Below are 20,891 nucleotides of genomic sequence, written 5' to 3'. Positions count from 1 at the left end.
TACACCCGATTATTGAGCATGATGAATTTGAGACCACCTCTCCGTCCCGTTGCAGCCGGTTTTACAGGACCCTTTTGGCGGTGCTGATAGTGATAGCTTTCGTTGATTTATGAATTAACTACCTCACCATACCTGTCACTAATTTTCTGTAACGCCCCAAATCCTGAAAACTTCTCTCCCTATCACCCACTTTGGAATTGCTTCAGTCCAAAGTATAATCATCAGCAATTCATGGTCATTCTCCAAGCTCGGATAATCAACGGTTCATGGTCTTTTTCTAATCATCAGAATTTAAAATGCACAATCAACGGTCCATCATTAATCAATGCTTGCCTTGTGGGTGGCCACTTTGGAATTAATTATGTGGCTAGTAAAACTATAAAGACATACTCACACACACCTCAACCTTAAATCTATCGAACCATAACCGAGAGAGAGCCCAAATCCTCACCTCTTCTACTCTTCGGTTCTCTCTAACCCCTCACTCTGTCTGAGTGGCTGAAACCAACCCCCCACTCCCAAACTCGTTTTTTGTTCTTTTTATAGGGCCATGCCCAGCCATTTGTAATGGATACCCATACGGTGGACTAGTGTACGAGAGGGAGAAAAGGAAAATTGCAAACTGGGTTTTGTTTTCGATTTGCTTCTTACTAACTCTGGCAATTATGCGTGGTATGCATGTAAGTATAATTGTATGTGGGTTTGGAGTGAAGGAACTTTGTTACGACCGACCGAGATTGGGACGTTGGGGCAATGGGGGCTAGTTCTTTTGATAGAACGGAGGAAGAGAGAAATATGAGTCTTTTGGTGGCAATGTTGGAGGGAAAGGAGAGGAACAACTGGGTTGCTCAATTTTTTAGAAGTGATGGGCACTGAGAGGACGCAGCAAATGAGGTATAAATGTCACTTAAAAGCACTTTGTCGTGGCATTATCGCCACCCATAATAAAACACAACAGTAGTAATAACTTGTGTTCCAAGACTATTTGGATCTTGGATTTTTGAGGAATTTATGTATGATAAAGAAAGAGATTCTCATATGAAGATGAAGAATTTCTTGCCCATCAAATACAGCCAAAACGACAAGTACATACGGATAAACTTATCATCTAAAATTATGGACGGCAAACTAGAGCTTCATTTTCCTTTGATTGATATGCAATTATAAACATTACAGACAGATGTATTACGAAATTTTATTTTACAATTCACCTTGCTTGAAAAATACAATAATTACACTTACCCAATGGAGCAGAAAATTAAACGAGATTTCTAGGAATTTATTAGTAGTGTGTTCCAGCTCAACCATCCGGCCATGGCCATGTGCATTACACTCTTGGCCACTGCGGACTCACGACCTGACAGATAAACAAATAGATCAGCAGATACACAACTGAGTAACCTTGATTCAAAAGGACAAGAATGGTTCTTGTGAGAGAAAAATTGATCTTCAATTTGTTGTGGATCTTCTCTAGTGATGTTTACAGAACTAACCTCCAATGTGCTAAACACTAATCTCATTCGGCTGGCAACAACTGATGGCTCTTCTGCGTATCCCACCACTGCCATTTGCTCTAGTTGAAGAGTCTTCACTGGAAGCCTTCACAAGTACAAGAAAACAGAATGTTACCGCTTATAGTTTCAATCTTCCCGAATGCTGTTTCGTAACGTATATAAACCAAGGAGGAGACGACATTTAAGGAGGGTACAGGATTATAGAGAGAATCAGAGTTTGCTCCTGGACATGATAACGTTAGTCAAATGACCTGAATCTAAGAGAGAACAAAGATACAAGCTTACAAACATAATTGAGTCCCATAAGAACGTACATGATATGAAATAAAAATCAAATTTTTGTGAAGATAAAACTATAGTTGGATGGTTATACAGTGCAGCAAATGAAATACAAGAAAATGAAAAACAGTAATAGCAACTCACCATGCCATCCCTCTCATGTAATATGCATTTGCTATGATGGCACAAAAGCCTTTCCACTGCAGCAGTACTTCATCAGTCACTGGCGGAGTTGATGACCACCGAACAATGGTTGGTTGCGGTGTACACAGGATGGTAATAAATATAATGCTCAACCAGAAAATACACTCGTCAATCTGCATAATGAAATAGGAAATGTGGCTTCCATTCTTAAACCAACAAGCATATTGAAGGACCCTATGTAGCACGGCTACGGACACAGAATTTCTTAAAAAATGGGGACTCGGACACGGCAAAAATAAATAAATAAAACAAAATTTATTTAATACCAATGGAAATATAGTTAGATGTATAAGCATGAAGCTTCGGTGTATATAACAAGCATCCTAGATACATCATATTATACTTTCTAACCCAAAATATTTGAAGTAATAGACATTTACCCCCAAAACATTTGAAAATTTGCATATTTAACCCCTGCCGTGTCCCTACTATGTCCCCCTAAGAGAATTAATTAAATTCATTAGACACGCCACGTGGCATGTCGCGTGCATACTTTTCTGTGTCCCCCGCGTGTCTCCGTGTCGGACACAAAGACACGCCAGCCTCTAGGAGGAGTGTCGGTGCTTCGTAGGAAGGACCAAATAGAATTATGGTTACTTTTCTGCTCATTGGGGGCAAACAAACGAAAAAACTCTCCTGCTTTAATTGGTGGAAGAAAAGAAAGGAAAACAATGCAAGACAGATTATCTATGGCATGATTCTCACAACCCCAAGTCTGAAAGCATCCCAGCAAAAAAAAACACCACTAGACGCTCAATAATTTGGTTAGATTTCCTTCTGTTTTTTGCTAGATATCAGGATTCAAGAGTGATAGAATCAGTCATCCGAAAGGACACTGGTTTACAACCAGGGCTGGTGTCATGCCCTTCTTCATTGTCCATATTCCTGAGACAACCCTCCAACGTGATTATCACCAAAATGGTTCCAGACTCAACTGATTTTATTTTTTGACCCTAGACTCAACCAATTGATCAACCCAATCCTCATTACAGATTTCAGAAACTATGGGGCTACATGTCCAATTTTATAGAGTTCAAGTTGAGCGAAATAGAAACCACTTACCTCATTGGAGAAAATCTTGGACTTCAGACTGGTGCCTCCCCCATAACTTTGCATTGCTTCAACTTCGAGTCCCGATTCCTTCATATCTCTAAGTTCTGTCCTCAGTCCTTCATCAGTGCACCCCAATGCATACGCATTCACCCCAGCATTGATGAACTCCTAATACTCATTACTAAAACATGTTACTTGAAGAAGACAACAACGTGGCCTCAGAAATAGATCAGACAAGCTACCGAGTATACTTGTAAGTTGTCACCTCCTCCACGCTCCACGAAGTTCCTGTATCGCCTGAACAAGCTGATTGCTATATTGCGTGAAGAGCGATACTCGTCATCTGGTGACATTGATTCACGCAATCGACACTACAAATATTTACACAAAACACTGAAGAAATGGAAAAACTGGTAAAAAAGACCAGTTATTATTACTTAAGCGTCTGCAATACTTACCATCCATTTCTTTGAAGCTGGTTGGTGTAATAGGTGATGGGTATTAAGCCTCGTACAGCCTTTTGAAGAGAAAGCCGAACACTGCAAATCTGTAAAACGAGGACCTCTTCCATGTGTGGGATAAATTAGGCAGCCAATCAGGGGAGTGCCATACTTAACCTTGTGTGAACTAGCCTCCAGCAGTGTTTTGTCATCCAAATATGTGTGGAAAATGCTAATTGCTCCAGTGGTGTGAGCCGTCAGCATGGCTGAACCATGATATTGTTACCTTCAAAATTGGAACAAGCAAATCGTTGCTAGCTGTAAATAACGCTACAAATTTTTCATGCCAAACCAAAGTTTTCTAAACTGCATTTTTTACCATGCTGAGGTCCACCTAAAAGCATGGTACTTTCAAAAGCCGTGGGGTATCTGAAATTTTTAGTAACAAGTTAGTAGTTATAATCTTTCTAACTCAGGTAACGTGAGGAAGTTTCAGAATTTGTAATCTATCTTTTTGGTGCTGAGTGGTTGATAACATGTAACTAAGGACATCTTTTCTAGATATGGATGCTCAAGCAAATGATGTCCCAATTATCTTATTTACTTCTTACCTTAGTTTATAGTAAATGTCCATGTTAACAAGCTAAATTCTGAATTTTCTTCTTTCAGTGTCTCAGTTATTCTGTTCAAACTATTGCCAAATTTCTTCCCTTGACCAAGCCAATGGGAAAATCCCAAAACCATTTTTTCATTTGATGGACCTCTCCCTCCATCTTTCTCAGTCAGTATTTCCAAATACAACTCCAACATGAACATCAACATGACCTACCAATTGGTGCTGTTGACAGACCAAGCCATAGAATGGTGAATTCATGAATAACATCATTGTTTTACTGTTCTTACTCTTAATTAAAGTTGCTGATATTGTCAACACAGTGATTCTATACAAACAGACTTTCCATCTAGATTTTCAATTATGATCCACCAACGGGGGTCTGCAGTTCTAAATCTAATTCATGCATTCGGACAAACAACATAACGGAGATCAGGTGGACCTAATGGCTGTACAGAGACCTAAAAATTTTCTTCCCACAAAAGCATCGCTAATTTACGCGTAGAAATTTCTCCATAAACCAAAGCAATAATTACAAGCACAAAATTGTAAGCTTTCAGTCATAGTACGATTTACGACTACACTAATTACTGTCATGAGAGTTCAAGTTGGCAAATTTGAACTGTGTTTCACAGCAATCACTAAATCAGAAGCAAGAGATCACAAACACTTATCGAAACCAGTACGAATAATCAACAATCAGTATTTACTAACTTTACTTTAATTGGATTTCGTGAGAGGTCAAATTCCAAATTCGAAAGAAAATGGATTCTCTTCAGTACCCGTCTAGATAGTTGCTGGAGCTATCTCCCTGGTGTGGTCCCACAGAAAACTCTACCAGAGTCTCCGAGAAATTATTAAACTATCCGGGACAGCTACCCCAGAGGATCCAGACCCAATTGGGAATATACATCAGAATTTGACAAATTTGAAAAGTAATTCATGGCAATTGATCAAGAAACCATAGCCCAAACACCAGGAATACGTATCTTAATCGGTACAAAACAACCAAAAATTATTACTCACCTCACTGGAGTCTAGAGGAATCAATCTGAAATTAAGTGATTGGAGAGCGTAATTAAATCAATTGGGTCAGAGCCGGCTGAGACACTCGGACTGAGAGAGAGAGAGAGAGAGAGAGAGAATTATCAAACTACTACGTACAAGAGATGGATATCTGCAGACATAAATATTATAGGAATATATGTGTATGTGTATAGATGAAGAATCTTGCGGGGGATTCACCGGGGCCGCCAGTTTTATGAATGGCTATTGAGTTTTGAGTTTTCCCGTCGAATGGAAATACTACTCCACGAAGTTTTAAAAATATTTCTGGTTGTTATTAACGTTTGTGGAGTTCTGTCACTTACTAGAACCCGACCCGGCCCGACGTCGCTCTGTAGATATTTGTTTGTCACAACAGTAAGGGCTTGTTTGATAACTTAAATTCAGCACTTAATACTGAATCAAATTAAGTAATAAGTGATTCGGTGGGTTTGATAACCACATTTCATATTACTTAACAAATTAAGTACCACTTAAAATATAGGCTAAAAAGTTGAAAAAAATTAAGTAGCTTTGAGCTACTTAATTCTGGCTGAATTTTTGTGTACTTACATTCAACCGTCATACCACCACCACAACCACTTCCACCAATACCTCCACCACTCCACCACCACTACCACTACCACTACCACTACCACCACCTCCACCACTCCACCACCACCACCACCTCCACTACCACCACTCCTCCTCCACCACATCACCACCACCACCACTCCCTCCACTACCACCACCACCACCACATCACCACCACCAACTCCACCACCACCACCACTCCACCACCACCACCACCACTACCATCACTACACCACCACCACCACCGCTCCACCACTCCACCACCATCACCACCACCGCCACTCCCCCACCACTACCATCACTACACCACCACCACCACCACCACCACCACCACTTCCTCCACTACCACCACCACCACTAGCAGCAGCTCCACCACTCCACCACCGCCACTCCACCACCACTACCGCCACTCCACCACCACCACCACTCCACCACCACCACTACCAGCACTCCTACTACCTCCACCACTCTCCCACCACCACTCCACCACCATTACCAAAAGTATATTGTGACCGTTAGTAAATTAAGATAGAATTGGAACAAAATTAATTCATCATTTTTTTAATTCAGTACTTAATATATTTATCAAACAGCTTTTCGACTTAAAAATTTCAGCATTCAGTTTTCAGTACTTAATTTTTCAGCTTTCATTTTCAGTTTTCAGTTTTATCAAACAGCCCCCAAGTCTGGGACTGTTTGATAAAACTGAAACTGAAAGCTGAAAAGTTAAGTACTGAAAGCTGAATGCTGAATTTTTTAAGCTGAAGAGTTGTTTGATAAACATACTAAGTACTAAATTAAAACTAATGAATTAATTTTATTAATTTTGGTGATTGTGGTGATGGTGGTGATGGAATGATAGTGGTGAGGGTGGTGGTGGGATGGTGGCAGTGGAGAGATGGTGGTGTGATATTGACGGTGGAATGATGGTGGTGCAATGGTGGCGTTGTGGTGACGGCGGCGACGGCATGGTAGTAGTGGTAGGGGTGGTGTGGTAGTGGTGGTGATGGTGGCGGCGGCGGTGGTGGTAATGGTTGTGGTAGTGGTAACGTCGTCGTGGTGGTAGCTAGTGGAGTAGTGGTGGTGGTGGAGTAATGGTGTTTGTGGTGGTGGTAGCGTAGTAGTGGAATAATGATGGTTGTGGTGGTGGTAGCATGGTAGTGGAGTAGTGATGGTGCATGGCAATTGTGGTGGTGGAGTGGTGGCGGTTGTGGTGGTGGTGTAGTGGTGGTTGAGTGACGACAGTGGTGGTGGATTGGTGGTGGTGGTGGTGGTGGTTGAATGCAAGCATATAAAAATTCAGCCAGAATTAAATAACTCAAAGCTACTTAATTTTTATCAACTTTTTACACTATATTTTAAGTGGCACTTAATCTGTTAAATGATGTAAAATGTGGTTATCAAACCTACTTAATCACTAAACTTACTTAATCACTTGTTACTTTAATTGTTTCAATTTTAAGTGTTGAATACGAGATATCAGAAAACCCCTAAGTCCAGAAACACTGCTATGGTTTTGAAGACTAAAAGAGGAATTAATAAAATATCTGAGAACTGATGGGAAGAATCTCTAGATACTTGTTTGATTATATATCTTGATTTTCTTTTCCAAATCCTCTATTTGTTCTTTTCTTTTGGTAATTTCGGACAATTTGAAAAAGTGACTCTTGACTAAAAATGTTGAGTTAATTGCTCTCCAACCAAGCATTTATTCCTTCAAAGACATTATCTGAATCTTTTAAATGCCAATTCTTGCCCTTCAACCACGCTTCATTTGCATTCTTCTAAATGAAAAATTAAACGGATACGTCGTATATAGAGACTCCTTAAAACTATAAAGAATTTTCTCAATATATGTTTACCCAATTATACCCTCCAGTATATAAAGAGTGAGTGGCATTTCTTTCTTCCCACCTTTCGTCTTCAGCTTTGGTTTGACGATTTTATGAAACTACCCTCACTCAAAGTGATTTTTCTTCCTGTTCATTACTGAAAATGCTAATTTATGTCCATCTAAATGCATGCAGGTTTTAGACTTTTGTGATTCGAAGGACGGAAATATGAGATTAAGGAATATGTCTCGTTTTAAAACATCATACATATGGAGTATATGTAGATCCAGAGATAGTGAAAGGATTTTGATATGTCGTTTCCAAACCAAAAATATACTAATTTATAAAACAAAGAATTAATAATTTTTCCGTAGATTAGCATTTAAGTCCGAGATCGTCTGTAGGGAGTAAAAAGCTTAGTTGCTGCAGTTTCAATTGATTTCTAATTTAATTCAAAAAGAAAGTAGAAGTTTGGATTTGATTTAACTAAACTATGATTAAACTAGAAAAACAATCAAAGATTTTGAAAACGAGGGAGAAAAAGGGCTAGGATTTTGATTAAAAAATAAGTACTCTTATTTTAGTTAGCAAAATGGGGCCTAAATAGTTATGTATGCTTAATGGTATACGAACACCAAAATAAAATTGTGGTGTTATACGACAGTACGAACTTTTCACTCTTAAACGAAACAATCGAAGATGCCTTTTTGTTGACTAAAAAAATATATTTGATCTATTGTTTGGTGAAAGAACCAAACAATTCTTGAAAATTTAATATCATCCACAAGAGAGTTGACATTATACGAAAATCTCACACAAAATGACGTGACATTCGGAAGAAGCTCCATACTTGTGGTCTGGTGTTGTGTAATTTCATGGTCAATATGGTTTATGAGAACCATTTCTTTCAGCGAAAAAATCTCATTACTGACCGATGGAGAGTTAAAACGTCACATACCAAATAACACGAAAATTCTATATATGTTCTTGAATACAATATCTGTCTTGGAATATTTACTGCCATACGACCAGTGGCGGATCCAGAAATTTAACACAGCGGGGGCACCAATTTTTTTTGTAACCGTAATATACGAGTTACAGTTAATCACATTTACTCCAAAATAATTTTAGTATTCATGATAAATTAACAATTTTAAAGTATATATGTGTTTTAATAATTAGCTACTTGGGCAAACTTGGTCACCTTGACTAAATGCATTAAAACAACATTATTACATGTTCATCATCTATTTTTTTTTATTACTAACTCTATTATTACAGTTTTGGGAACAAAAAGTATACAAATGCAATGTGGGGTAGACTCGAACCCACGAATAGTATAAAAAATAAGGTACGCACTACTATTTTCTACTGCCTTTTGAAAAAAAAAACACACATTTTCTACTGCCTTTTGGAAAAAGGGCAAAAAAAAACACACACTTCTCCACAAAACTGCATAGCTGGAAACTAGCAAGAAAAAGACAAAAAAAACCTTTCAGGTGTGCATGGGGTAAGTCTCGAATCCAACACCTGGGGTAAGTCTCGAATCCAACACCTCTTGGTTAAAAAGAAAGCACTTTACCACTGCACCAGCAAGTAACTATTTATATGCATTCAACATAAATTACATATATACAAAACCGCAAAAAAAAAAAAAAATTTTTTTTAAGGCCCGTGCCCTATGGTGGGTCCGCCATACAACCATATCAAGGGATTAGGATTGTGTTAGAACTTGTGGCTCATATATGAGAGGTACTGAGAAGTTCTACAATAAAGGCCAGTTGCGAGTGGAGTGGAGTGGAGCGAAGCGCAACGAAACGGAGCGATGCAACTGGGCTATCACAGTTCCGAAGTAGACTGGGCCTTCGGCCTAGGCATTCCGTAATTTGGGAGAAGTGCGGGGGGGTGTAGGTATGGTATGGTACAGTGTTATAATTGTATTCAAGCCATAATATGGATTAGGGCAAGAATAGATGAGATATAAATATTCTCTATTGTAAAACCCTATGTATTGTGATCATCAATAACAACAGACTATTCTCTCGCTCCCGTGAACGTACCCAGTTTTGGAAAATCACGTATATTGTTGTGTCGATTTCTTTATTATTTTATACTCGTAAATCGTGTGTGTGTGTTTCGATCCTAACAATTTGAAATTCCAACCATATCCTCAGTACTCCCCATAAATTGGTAACATCGATATTATATAAACTTTGAGTACATATATGTAAACTTTAATTTACCAAGGCATAGGCTCCGGCTCCTGCGGCACCAAGCTCACCAAGGTGCTCATCATGCTTGTGCTCCTTCTGTTCCTTCTCATATCAGGGGGTTGTTATCCACCGCAAGATAATCAAGGGAGCTGTTATTGTCCTCCTTGTGGTGGTGGTGGTGGAATAGGCCTTGGTGGTGCTTCTCTTCTTCCATTTTTAGTGGCGTTGGTAACAAAGTGGATTATATGGAAAAGTGGGTTTGTATTAATTGGGCTTAATGATTTGAGAATGCCTAATGGATGGTTGCTATTTAATTATAGTGATTGGCAAGGCTAATTAGGAGTCCAAATCATGCAGCATCACGGGTCCCATTATTGGTGAGACGGACGGTTAGGATTTTCTTCAGATTCCGACCGGCTCTTTATCTAGCTACTTTGATCGAGTGAAATATGATATTGTTGTAATTTTCTTCTCTACTATTCTACATTAATTGAATTATACAGTACACGTGGTAGATTTTGAGTCCTCCTTAGATGATCATCCAAAATGCTTTTATTTTAGGGTCCAATAGAGGCTATTCATATATAAACTACTTTAATCTGATATTTATGATGACTTATTGGGTCGCATTTATTTTAGGAAAGAGTACATGATGCATTTTAAAAATTATTTGTGCCAGCAGTTTTTTTTTTTTTTACGAACAAGATTATCCCATATATTATATATAAGAAAAATACAGTACAACAAAAGTTGACACTACCGACCCGAAAATAGAAAAAACAACAAATAATAAACAAAATATATATAAAAAAAAAAAGTCATCTAAAACCAAGACGCTTGTGCCAGCACTTTAGACAAATGTAATAACTAGACTGTAAGGCCACCAATATCTTATTATTCTTATTTTCTGGAACGATGATCTTAAACGCTGACTTGTGCTGAAAATTGAACCGGATCGATTAGGCCACGCCAACCTTTATTAGATCGTACTTGAATTTCAAACTTTTGACTTTTGAGCGAGGGCTGATCTATTTTTTATTTTTTATTTATCTCGTGAGCTATTGGCACATTGCTCTCCATATACCATGTAATTCTCTTATCTAAAAGAAAATCCTGTTTACAGAGCAGCTGTAAAATAAATATTTATGGAGCTCAATTTCGATCGTCCAAAAGTGTTTTAAACGGTCCGGACCTTTGATTACTGAAACAGACGGCTAAAATTGCACGGTTCTGTAAACAGACTGTATGCAGCTGCTCCGGAAATAAGTTTCTCTCATTATCTAATCATTGTGTCCTATAATATATGGTAAATAAGTGTGAAACCGAATTCTTAAAAACAAGAACCGATTATCTATAGATTTTTTTTTTGTAAGAAAAGATAATCCCTCTGTCCCAAAATGCTTGTCCGGTCTGCAAAACGATGACTAAAAAATAATGCATTTCTTTTAAGAAAAAAATTCAATCCGTTTTCATAAATTAAAAGAACTCATCGAGATCTAGTAAAATGTTGAAAAAAATTTAATTTTTTTTGGCAAAACTTGAATTATTTTTACGTTCTCGTTTTGTGGACCGGACAAACAGGTAGTAGTATTTTGTTCCATCATTGTATCCTAGGAGGCGTTGTATCCCTCATGCCTTCTTCCCTGCTGCGATCTTTTTCTGGTTTTGGGATTTTTCGTGCATATCTTTTTGTCATGCTTGCTTGGTTAATTTCTCATCAATTATGTTCATGCAAAATCACGTAGATTAGGTTAACTACCAGATGGAAAATTAATTTGGATTTTAAGTACTTGACTATGATCAGTAGTTGTTGACTTGAATGAATCTGCATGGTAGCAAATCAAAAAGGGGATGCTTTTGCAATATTTTTCGTGTTTTTCATAACTAAAAAAATAAACAAATTAAATTGTTAAACCCATTTAATCTGTCAAAGTGTGAAACTTAATATGTGATCATCGATTCAAAAGTGTTCACCAATTTCTGAAATGTCTTCACCGATTCATGTGATCATCAAACTATTGCCTCCAATGATTGTGAGAACCCACTATCCCACATTGGGAAGTTAGAAAATAATTAAGTGGTATACAAGAATTCGTGAGCATCTATCATATACGATAATTGGCGTTGGGTCGTTACAATGGTCTTCTTATCTCAAAGATAAATAAAATCACTAGTTTGTAGTGCTATGCCCAAGGAACACCCTTTAGCACTAGCCATAGTATTTTAATGACCAAAATTTTACCATTTTATGTCGATGTGTGCATGACAAGATATCATTATCTTTCACTTCTCGTTTATGACCAAAAAAAAAAAAAATCCTTTTGCAACAGTGTGTGGCAAGTGTTTGTGGTTTTACCTGATCAAAAATTATTCATGATTCTAGCATTTGTTTTTGTACCCACAAATTATGGAATCTAGGTTTGATGTAACAGAAATGATTCGTGCACAGCGACCTTTTTCTCTTGCCTCGGGTCGCACAAAGATGATCGGAGCCGCTCATTTTGTTCAAAATACGTCGTTTAAGGTCTCTGTAAAAAATGAGCTTCGTTCGATATCGTTAAAGGCGTTAATAAAACACCCAAAATCACTTCAGAATTTTAGCCTAAATTCTGAAGTGATTTTGGGTGTTTTGTTAACGCCTCTAACGAAGCTCATTTTTTACAAAGACCTTAAACGACGTATTTTGAACAAAATGAGCGGCTCCGATCATCTTTGTACGACCCGAGGCGAGAGAAAAAGGCCGCTGTGCACAGCTGCTGTGCACGTAGCACAGCTCTTGATGTAATTAATATAAACACATCTCTATCTCTCATTAATAAGGTGGGGTTTCACTAAATTAAAAAAAGTAGACAAGGTGTTTAATATGGACAAGTTGTTTCCACCAAACTAGGTGGAGAAAATTTAATGAAAAAAAGTTGGCTAAAGGCATAAAATTGCTGGAGAAAAACTTATTTACGGCTCCGCATAATCTTAGCTGTCCAAAAGTGTTTTGGATAATTCGAATTGAAAACAATCTCTTAAAGGTTAAAGGCTAATACCTTTAAGAGATTGTTTTCAATCCGGATAGTAGATATCGTTAAGAGATTGTTTTCTATCCTGATCGTCCAAAACACTTTTGGACAGCCAAGATTAAGCCCCATAAATTTTATTTACAGCTACTCCGCAAATAAGATTTTCTCAAACTTGTTGACTGCAAAAGTAAACTTAGATCAAACACACCCCTTATCACCAGCGCGCATATTCTCTTACCCTTTTCATCCTGTTGTCGACCGGTGCAGCCCCTTCCTCTTCATGAGTCCCCCCATCGTTACCGGCTTTTTAAAAACTCCACGTGCCGATTTGTACACCATCAGTGAATTGTACGCGGACGGAAGTTCCAAATTAGACCCACACCCGACCCATCGCTCTATTTCTACAATTTCAGGTATTTATTGCACCCATCGCTCCATTTCAGATATTTAATTGCAGTGTCCGGTCCTGCAGAAGTCCCACCAAAAACACACACAGAGAAGTCCCACGCCTATCACCAAACCCTTGTACAGAGAGAGAGAGAGAGGAGAGAGAGAGAGAGAGAAATCTGACGATCTTCTCTCAGCTCTCTGAAGTCTAAAAGAAAATACAGTGTGAGAGGGAGATGGGTTCCATTGCAAAGAAGGGTTTGCAACAGTACTTGTTTCAGCTTCAGCATCATCCCCTCAGAACCAAGGTCTCTCTCTCTCTCTCTCTCTCTCTCTCTCTCTCTCTCTGTTTTTTTTTTGATTTAATGGCCCTGTCTAGCCTCAATTGTAATGTTATCCTGTGGAACTTCTTTTTTTTTTTGTGGAGAAAGGCAGAATTTTATAAAATATAAAAGGGACCAAGCCCATAACCTCAAGGAAAACCTTGAGAAAGAAAACAGCCAAAACCAACTGGATACATCAAGAAAGGCAGCAGCCTAGCCAAAACAAAGAAAACAAAAAATTACAAAAAAATTGAATCTGAAATTCTCCACTCGCAGCAAACTCTGAGATTGTCAGGGGTTTTGAGCTCGTGTATCCAGGAACTAGCACAACTCTTAACCTCATCCAGAATTAACTTCTCAACTCCAGTAGAGTCATGACCCACCTGAAGATAAATCCGACCATTCCGTTCCTCCCAAAACAGAAGCTGCTAAACATAGTTTAAACAGGGTGACCCTCATAGAACCTCCCTTGCCATCAATGCCATATAAAGAACTCCACTGAACTTCAAAATTAAGATCCCAAGCATGGGCTGGAAGGCCACAACAAATTCTGACCTGTAACCAAACAGAAGAAGAGAAAGGGCAATCGAAAAACAAGTGGGAATGTGATTTCACTCCGCCGCAGCACAGCACACAGTAACTATCATTTATAATCCCCCAATTATGCAACCTATCCTTGGTAGAGAGTCGCCCAAGAATAGCTAGCCATAAAATTAAGGACCACCTTGGGACATGTTTTTTATACCAAACCATGGGTCACCAACCAACATCAGGTGCTTTGGAATGTAGGGCTTCCCAAGCTGACTTAGTAGAATAGGTACCAGCAGTAGACAAAGTCCAGATAACTGAATCTTCTATATCTTCTTGAGGAACCAGATGAGGAGCAGTATTCTCCATGATTTCTTTAACCACAACATTCCTGCTCCTAGGCCATCTCCATCTCCCATTATGAACTATAGAGCTCACTTTCGCATTTAGGAATCTCCCTAAATTGAATGCCACCCTAACCCCATACTTAAGATACAAAGGGCCAAGGGAATTTCAATTATCCAGCCATAGGAAAGTGTTTCCACCATTCCCAATCCTATGCTGAATAAATCTTTGACCATCCCTACGTAGACCAAAGATCTTCCTCACAGTCCAAGATGAATCTTGAGGGAGATCCAGAGATATCCTGTGGAACTTGTAGACAAGAAAAGAAGAGAAGGGAAAATTTTAAAAGATATTCTCTTTCTATTGTTTGTTTTAGGAGGGAAGTGAGGAGAAAATAGCAAAATCAAGTCTTGGGCATAGTAAAATTTCCTCCATATATGTTCTCATACTCTCCTTAAATTACTTTCCCTTCTCTTCCACAAGTTCCAAACCCTTGAAAGATTCAAAATAAGTTGCTCCGTTTCGCTAAGGTTATTATTTTTTAAGAACTTATTTTCCGCTTTATGAGACAGTCATTCTCTCACCATACATCATCACCTTTAATTCAAAAAATAAGTACTTATTTCTCTTAGCAGAACGGAGTCTGTTTAGTGCATTTTTTTATCAACTTGTTTGGTTATATACTTATATATAAGCAGTAAAATGGTTTGTAATTGGATGAGTGTCCATTATCCTTTTTTCTCTGTGTATTTTAATTCGAAACAGATTTGGTTGTTTTGTCCATATATAATTCAAAACTTCTGAAACAGAGATGTTAAATTCAAGTCCATTTCATCTGAATTTGGAATGTAGGAATACTCGCAGTATCTATTTGACTATTTAGATGCTCTTAAGACAAAATTAGAACTTCTATCGTACAAGAAAGTCACATTTTTGGGTTATATAAATTATAAGCTGAAAAGGCCAATTGATTCACAACAGATACCAAAACTATGTCATTTTTTTAAAGCCAATAAGTAACTCGTAAGCTTATAAGTGCTAACAAACGGGCTTGATGAATTGGGTTTACTCTTGACTCTCTTTGTTTTCGGAGTATATTGTATGACTATTGATTCTTCTTTCTTTTTTTTGGTCAAACGGAAATATAACTATTGATTCTTCTGCTTTATTGAACTTTACCTATTTGGGCTAGGCAATTACGGCGGGAGTGTTGTCAGCGATCAGTGATATAGTGGCTCAGAAGCTCTCCGGGATACAGAAACTTCAGCTGCGACGTCTTCTTCTTAAAGTGGTAAAAAAAGAAAGAAAAACTTTTTTTCTTTTTTGATAAATTCAGTTCTATCTTAATGTGCCAACTGCCAATCTAGTGTACATACCTTTAATGTAGATGTTGATATTCTTGTGGGTTGTTAAATGTTTCCAAGTAATCAAAATTCACAATGTGTTGTAGACCTTGTAGTTCCAAGAGTCATACCATATGCAATTATAACAAGTTGAAATACAACCTCTTTCGCCGAAAATAGGTATGGAAAGACATGCATTAATGCGAAATTCATGTGGATAAAAAAGTGAAACTTTATCTTAAAATCTCTACAAAATGTTTTCTAAAAGTTTACGTGGTTTAATTGGGTGTGCTTGGCAAAAGATTTTAGGAGACTCCTTGGCCTGATGGTGATGGATTTGTTCGTGTTACCAAAGGTGATATTTTGATGTGGAATTTAGGTTTCTCTGGTTATTGCTTGATTGGATATAGCGGTACCATATGCCTATGTGCATATTGGGACTTTGCTCTTTTTTCCAGTAAATACGATATTGAGTCCCCGTAACATTTTTCGCCCTATTGGTTCAAGTATCTTTCTCAGTGACGTGGAAGCATATTGGAGGAGACTACATATAGAACTATGACAACGATGAAATCATTCTTACTTTGTGCAGCGTTGCCGCTAATGTTTGTATGTTATGCATGTAGTTAAAAATATGATCACGCTAATCTAGTAATCTCGAGTAATTGTGGCTGAGATATGTTGATTCACATGAACCAGTGGTATGCATGTTTTTCTTCAAACAATCCATGCTAAAACTGATGAATGCTATTGCAGGTTTTTGGATTTGCATATTTTGGACCATTTGGACATTTTCTTCATATATTGCTGGATAAACTTTTCAAGGGGAAGAAGGATACAAAAACAGTAGCTAAGAAGGTACCTCTCGGCATTCTTATGATCTTCGTTTATGACAGCACAGTGAGTGGGCTTTTGAATCTGTGGTAGTGTGGTTTAAAACCATCGCCTTTTAGCCTCTCTCTAAGATATCATGAGTTTTTATTTAGTCTCTTGGCATCCATTCAATATAGGTTTTTTTTTTCTTTTCCTTCTTATGTAAATAAACACTTTTCGCTATTGTTGCGGGGTGGCATAATGATGTGAAATAGTAAAGTAGTTTATGGTAACCTCAAATAATTTGCCTTAATTTTCGTACTGGGTGTTAAAGTATTGCCAGCCAGTAATAGCAGGCTTGCAAAAGTTGCGCACGCATGCAAAGACACACGCACTGAGAGAGAGAGAGAGAGAGAGAGAGAGAGAGAGAGAGAGAGAGAGAGAGATGCTGAAATGCATGTGAAATTATTTTCAGGTGGCGCTGGAGCAGTTGACATCTTCTCCTTGGAACAACTTTCTTTTCATGGTTTACTATGGGTTGGTTGTTGAGGGTAAGTTCACATTCGAAACTTGTAAATAATTTGTATTAAGTGCTGTATCTGCAAAATGAGTATATCAGAGGGATCAAATTCATCACTTCCCCAGAATACCCTGGATCTGATAAACTTTGGTGGTTGTCTAGTGCACACAATTTTGGCAGAAAGCCAGCTGAATGATTGCAAGATGACTGGATAGTTCTTTATCAACCCTTGGATTTGTTTTGGTTTCCATATGGATGTAAAACGCTGCATGCATTATAACAGACATGAATAATTCTTGTTACTTAAATGAAATCTCAAGCATTAGGATCTTATGCAATATAACTCGATCTACAGCAAGGCCCTGGATCCATGTGAAAGCTAAAATAAAAAAGGATTATCCAGCAGTGCAGTATGCATCGTGGACGGTATTGCATTCTTTTCATCTTTCCAATGTTATAGATATCACGAGATGGTTGTGTAATTAATGAATTATATCCGATTAACGAACTTTCAGTTCTGGCCGGTAGTGGGATGGGTAAACCACCAGTATGTACCACTGCAGTTCCGTGTCATCTTTCACAGCGTTATAGCATGTTGCTGGTACGTTTTTTTACCTCAAATTTTGTTACTATATGTTCCGTGGCTCCTGCGTACCATATTCTCATGTATATGCCGTCCATTGAGTCTGATTGCCATCATTTACTAAAGAAAATTGGGTTTTGAATGTGCTGTTTTTGTTCTCTTCCTCCAATTTTGTAGGGGAATATTTTTGAATCTAAAAGCAAAGACGACTGCATTGACCAAAGGTTAAGCGATTGAGAGAATTTTTAGCAATGAATTTGTGCCTCGGTTGATTTATGCTCAGAGATGTGAGCAGCAACTCGTTTAGAATTGTTTTTGTGTTTGTCTACTTTTAGATTGATAGCGTGTAAGACAGAACACAATTGTTTCCTCTCTCTCTCTCTCTCTCTCTCTCTCTCTCTCTCTCTCTCTCGTATGAAATGTGATGTACCGAATCTCTCCAGTCTGTGTCCTAATTAAGCTCAAACTGTCTATTATACTAGTGTGAAGATTGCAATGTTATGCAGCAAAAGAGTAGAACATGTTGTTGCATTATAAGGCCTATAAACAACAAGAACAGAAAAAGTTGGGGCCTGTGGGATCTTTATCGCTAATTTATACTCCATAACCGCTTAGTTTGTCCGCATAGTTTGTGACTAATTTTTATCACTAATTTATGTCGTCAGCGATAACGCTCCAGAGTGTCTCTGTCTGGATGACACCATATCGAAGTGTGCCCATTTTTCGCTCAACCTGATCGTCGGATAGGTCTTTAACTACGCATATATGTCCCTTTTTCCCTCGGAAGGCATTCTTCGGACTCCCCAATTTGCGCCAACAAGAGTATTATGTTCATGCTCTCAAGAAAGAATGGTTGAGCAAAAGAGCAAGCAAGCACACACGTGCGCACGTACATAGAGAGAATATAATGTTATGACCAACCTTACAAATTTGAGAAACTTTTTGGTATACCCGGTATACCACAAACTTGGTATCCCCTCCTCACAAAAAATGTGACACTTGGCAAACTGTAATTTATAAGGACTTCAAGTGTAATTATTCCTCTCCAATTCATATTGGCGCTAAAACAATCTCTTTTTCCAGCACAAATGCTAAAAGCTAAAACAACTGTGCTACTTGCACATATGTTTTTGCACATATATTTTTGTAGGGTCTATATTGAGATTTCACAAAATGATCTGAATCGTTCATCTTTTTAAAAATATTTTTCTGGAGGGTTCCTATAAAAAATCAACTTCAACGGATATTGGTAAAGGCTTTCTTAGAATTCGTAGGGCAAAACAAAATGATATAGTGATTGTAGTTTTTGTTTAATTTTTGGCAATTCTAGTTTTGTTAAATCTTTGTGCTTTCAACGGAAACTTTACTATTGTTAAATTTTACTGCGGACCTTTTATTTTTTGGAATGGTCTAAATCCTCATAATTTATACTTTACCTTTAAATTACAATTAAAAAAATAAACCCTTGAAACATGTAGTCACTTATTCATAAAATAATGATCTTTTTTTTATTTGGAGCTGGAAATATAAAAAAATATAAAAATGGATGAGAAGATAGCAAAGAGATTAGCAGGGACAGCAGCACGTTGTTTGGACAAATAAGCCAAGTGGCTTATTTTTTTGTCCTTATTCAAATTTTTTTCGCATTTGTTAGTTTGTCGTTAATTTTTGGGGGATTATTGCATCGTCAAATTTTTTTTTGATTTCGATCATAATTTTTTACTTTTAAGATTCCTCTCGTCATGACGATGCAATAATCCCTCAAAAATTAACGACAAACTAAAAAATGTGAAAAAAAATTTGAATAAGGACAAAAAAAAACAACCAATTTTTGGGGTCGGGGGTGTTTAGCTTTTTTGTGCCAAGAGGCGCTTGTGCCAGAAAAAAACCCAATATGAATTGGAGAGGAATAATTACACTTGAAGTCCTTGTAAATTACAGCTTGCCAAGTGTCACATTTTTTGTGAGGAGGGATACCAAGTTTGTGGTATACCGGGTACACCAAAAAGTTTCTCTACAAATTTTGGGGTCTATTCAACAATTACTCCTGATTAAAGAGGCGGCCAAACGAAAGAACTGCTCAGGTCCTTCCCTAAATAATATGCTTCATTCACTCAACATAAAGGCTTAACGTCTGAATATGTTTTGAGAAACAACTCATGCTGTCTTATTAGAGCCCACTATTTTAGCCACAACTATGAAGAATCAGTGGTAATGGGTGTAGCACTACAGAAATGAAACAAGCAAGATGAGTAAGATATCGAGGGAATATGGTATTTTGCAAAAGATGTGATATTGGCGTTGTCGTTTTTGTTTAATCTTTGGTTATTATAGTTTTGGTTTGATCTTTGTGCTTTGAATGAAAATTTTACTACTGTTAAATTTTATTACGGAAATTTTAGATTTTTTGGAATTGTTGAAGTTTTCAGGATTTATGAGGGAAAAAACAGTGGAGGAAGTGTTTTAGCGCATTTGGGAAGGAAGAAATTACAGTTGAAGTCCTCATATTTCAACCTTTCTCTTTTCTTGGCATGGTTTGCCAAGTGTCACATTTTTTGTGAACGGGGGATACCAAGTGGTTGGTATACCCGGTATACAAAAAAGTTTCTAGGGTTGGCCTTTCTGAAATTCTCCCACAAATCCACACTCGTCTCTCTCTCTCTCTCTCTCTCTCTCTCTCTCTCTGGTTAATGAATACACACATATCTTAGGGTTTATCCATGGCTTCCTGAGAGAGAGACGCGTCTCTCTCTAGTTAATGAATACACACATATCTTAGGGTTTATCCATGGCTTCCTATGCTGAATTTTCACATAGCATTACTGAGTACCATGGCATCAGGAGCAAGTATCTTGAGGCTAAGTGTTTACACCCGTTTTTGGCACCAAATTTTGGACTAGTACTGGAGGACCATTTAATTAACATTTAATTAAACAGAAATCCTAGCCGTACCGACCAATTTCAAACCGAAACCGTACCGATGGCCGCTCCGGGCTGTCTCCGGCCACCGGACGGCCGATCCGAGCCGTTCAAAAATTCTAAAAAAAAAAACCGAGGGGCCCCACTCGAGAATAAATGGCATCCGATGTGTGTAGGATGGTTAGATCGAGTACCCTATTTTTCGTGTATACTCGTGTATATATATATACGCGAAAAATAGGGTACTCGATCTAACCACCCTACACACATCGGATGCCATTTATTCTCGCGTGGGGCCCCTTGGTTTTTTTTTTTTGAATTTTTGAACGGCTC

At 37.9% G+C, this 20,891-nt stretch overlaps 2 protein-coding genes across 5 annotated transcripts; one reads left to right on the top strand and one right to left on the bottom strand.

Moving 5' to 3' along the window:
- Positions 1 to 1,129: 1,129 nt before the first annotated feature.
- On the bottom strand, positions 1,130 to 5,410 carry LOC131310731 (uncharacterized). Of its 3 annotated transcripts, XM_058337917.1 has the most exons (8): positions 5,130 to 5,279; positions 3,870 to 3,919; positions 3,509 to 3,776; positions 3,293 to 3,421; positions 3,060 to 3,218; positions 1,938 to 2,110; positions 1,494 to 1,599; positions 1,130 to 1,357 (listed from the first exon to the last, which is right to left on the bottom strand). In XM_058337917.1, the coding sequence occupies exons 3-8, from the start codon at positions 3,752 to 3,754 to the stop codon at positions 1,328 to 1,330; spliced, it is 843 nt and encodes a 280-aa protein (XP_058193900.1). In that variant the 5' UTR covers positions 3,755 to 3,776; positions 3,870 to 3,919; positions 5,130 to 5,279; the 3' UTR covers positions 1,130 to 1,327. The 3 variants fall into 3 exon arrangements, with proteins under 3 accessions (XP_058193900.1, XP_058193893.1, XP_058193905.1); XM_058337910.1 differs by lacking the exon at positions 3,870 to 3,919 and having other exon boundaries at positions 5,130 to 5,410; XM_058337922.1 differs by lacking the exon at positions 3,870 to 3,919 and having other exon boundaries at positions 3,302 to 3,421; positions 5,130 to 5,410.
- Positions 5,411 to 13,247: 7,837 nt separating this feature from the next.
- On the top strand, positions 13,248 to 18,150 carry LOC131310749 (peroxisomal membrane protein PMP22-like). 2 transcript variants are annotated; one of them, XM_058337943.1, is made up of 7 exons: positions 13,248 to 13,492; positions 15,573 to 15,671; positions 16,480 to 16,581; positions 17,012 to 17,087; positions 17,412 to 17,482; positions 17,572 to 17,657; positions 17,817 to 18,150. In XM_058337943.1, the coding sequence occupies exons 1-7, from the start codon at positions 13,421 to 13,423 to the stop codon at positions 17,866 to 17,868; spliced, it is 558 nt and encodes a 185-aa protein (XP_058193926.1). In that variant the 5' UTR covers positions 13,248 to 13,420; the 3' UTR covers positions 17,869 to 18,150. The 2 variants fall into 2 exon arrangements, with proteins under 2 accessions (XP_058193926.1, XP_058193918.1); XM_058337935.1 differs by having other exon boundaries at positions 13,279 to 13,492; positions 17,572 to 18,150.
- The last annotated feature ends 2,741 nt before the right edge of the window (positions 18,151 to 20,891 follow it).

Source organism: Rhododendron vialii, chromosome 2a (assembly GCF_030253575.1).
Source record: "Rhododendron vialii isolate Sample 1 chromosome 2a, ASM3025357v1".
NCBI lineage: Eukaryota > Viridiplantae > Streptophyta > Magnoliopsida > Ericales > Ericaceae > Rhododendron > Rhododendron vialii.
This window is presented reverse-complemented; position numbering and strand designations above follow the sequence as displayed.

What these genes read in the sequence shown, in the direction of transcription:
- LOC131310731 (XM_058337910.1), bottom strand. Translation starts at nt 3,754, where the DNA reads ATGCTGACGGCTCACACCACTGGAGCAATTAGCATTTTCCACACATAT. An exon ending in CAGCTTCAAAGAAATGGATG is followed by an intron (nt 3,422 to 3,508) that starts GTAAGTATTGCA and finishes AAATATTTGTAG; the next exon opens with TGTCGATTGCGTGAATCAAT. An exon ending in TACATGAGAGGGATGGCATG is followed by an intron (nt 1,600 to 1,937) that starts GTGAGTTGCTAT and finishes GTACTTGTGAAG; the next exon opens with GCTTCCAGTGAAGACTCTTC.
- LOC131310749 (XM_058337935.1), top strand. Translation starts at nt 13,421, where the DNA reads ATGGGTTCCATTGCAAAGAAGGGTTTGCAACAGTACTTGTTTCAGCTT. An exon ending in ATCATCCCCTCAGAACCAAG is followed by an intron (nt 13,493 to 15,572) that starts GTCTCTCTCTCT and finishes TATTTGGGCTAG; the next exon opens with GCAATTACGGCGGGAGTGTT. An exon ending in CTATGGGTTGGTTGTTGAGG is followed by an intron (nt 17,088 to 17,411) that starts GTAAGTTCACAT and finishes CTCGATCTACAG; the next exon opens with CAAGGCCCTGGATCCATGTG.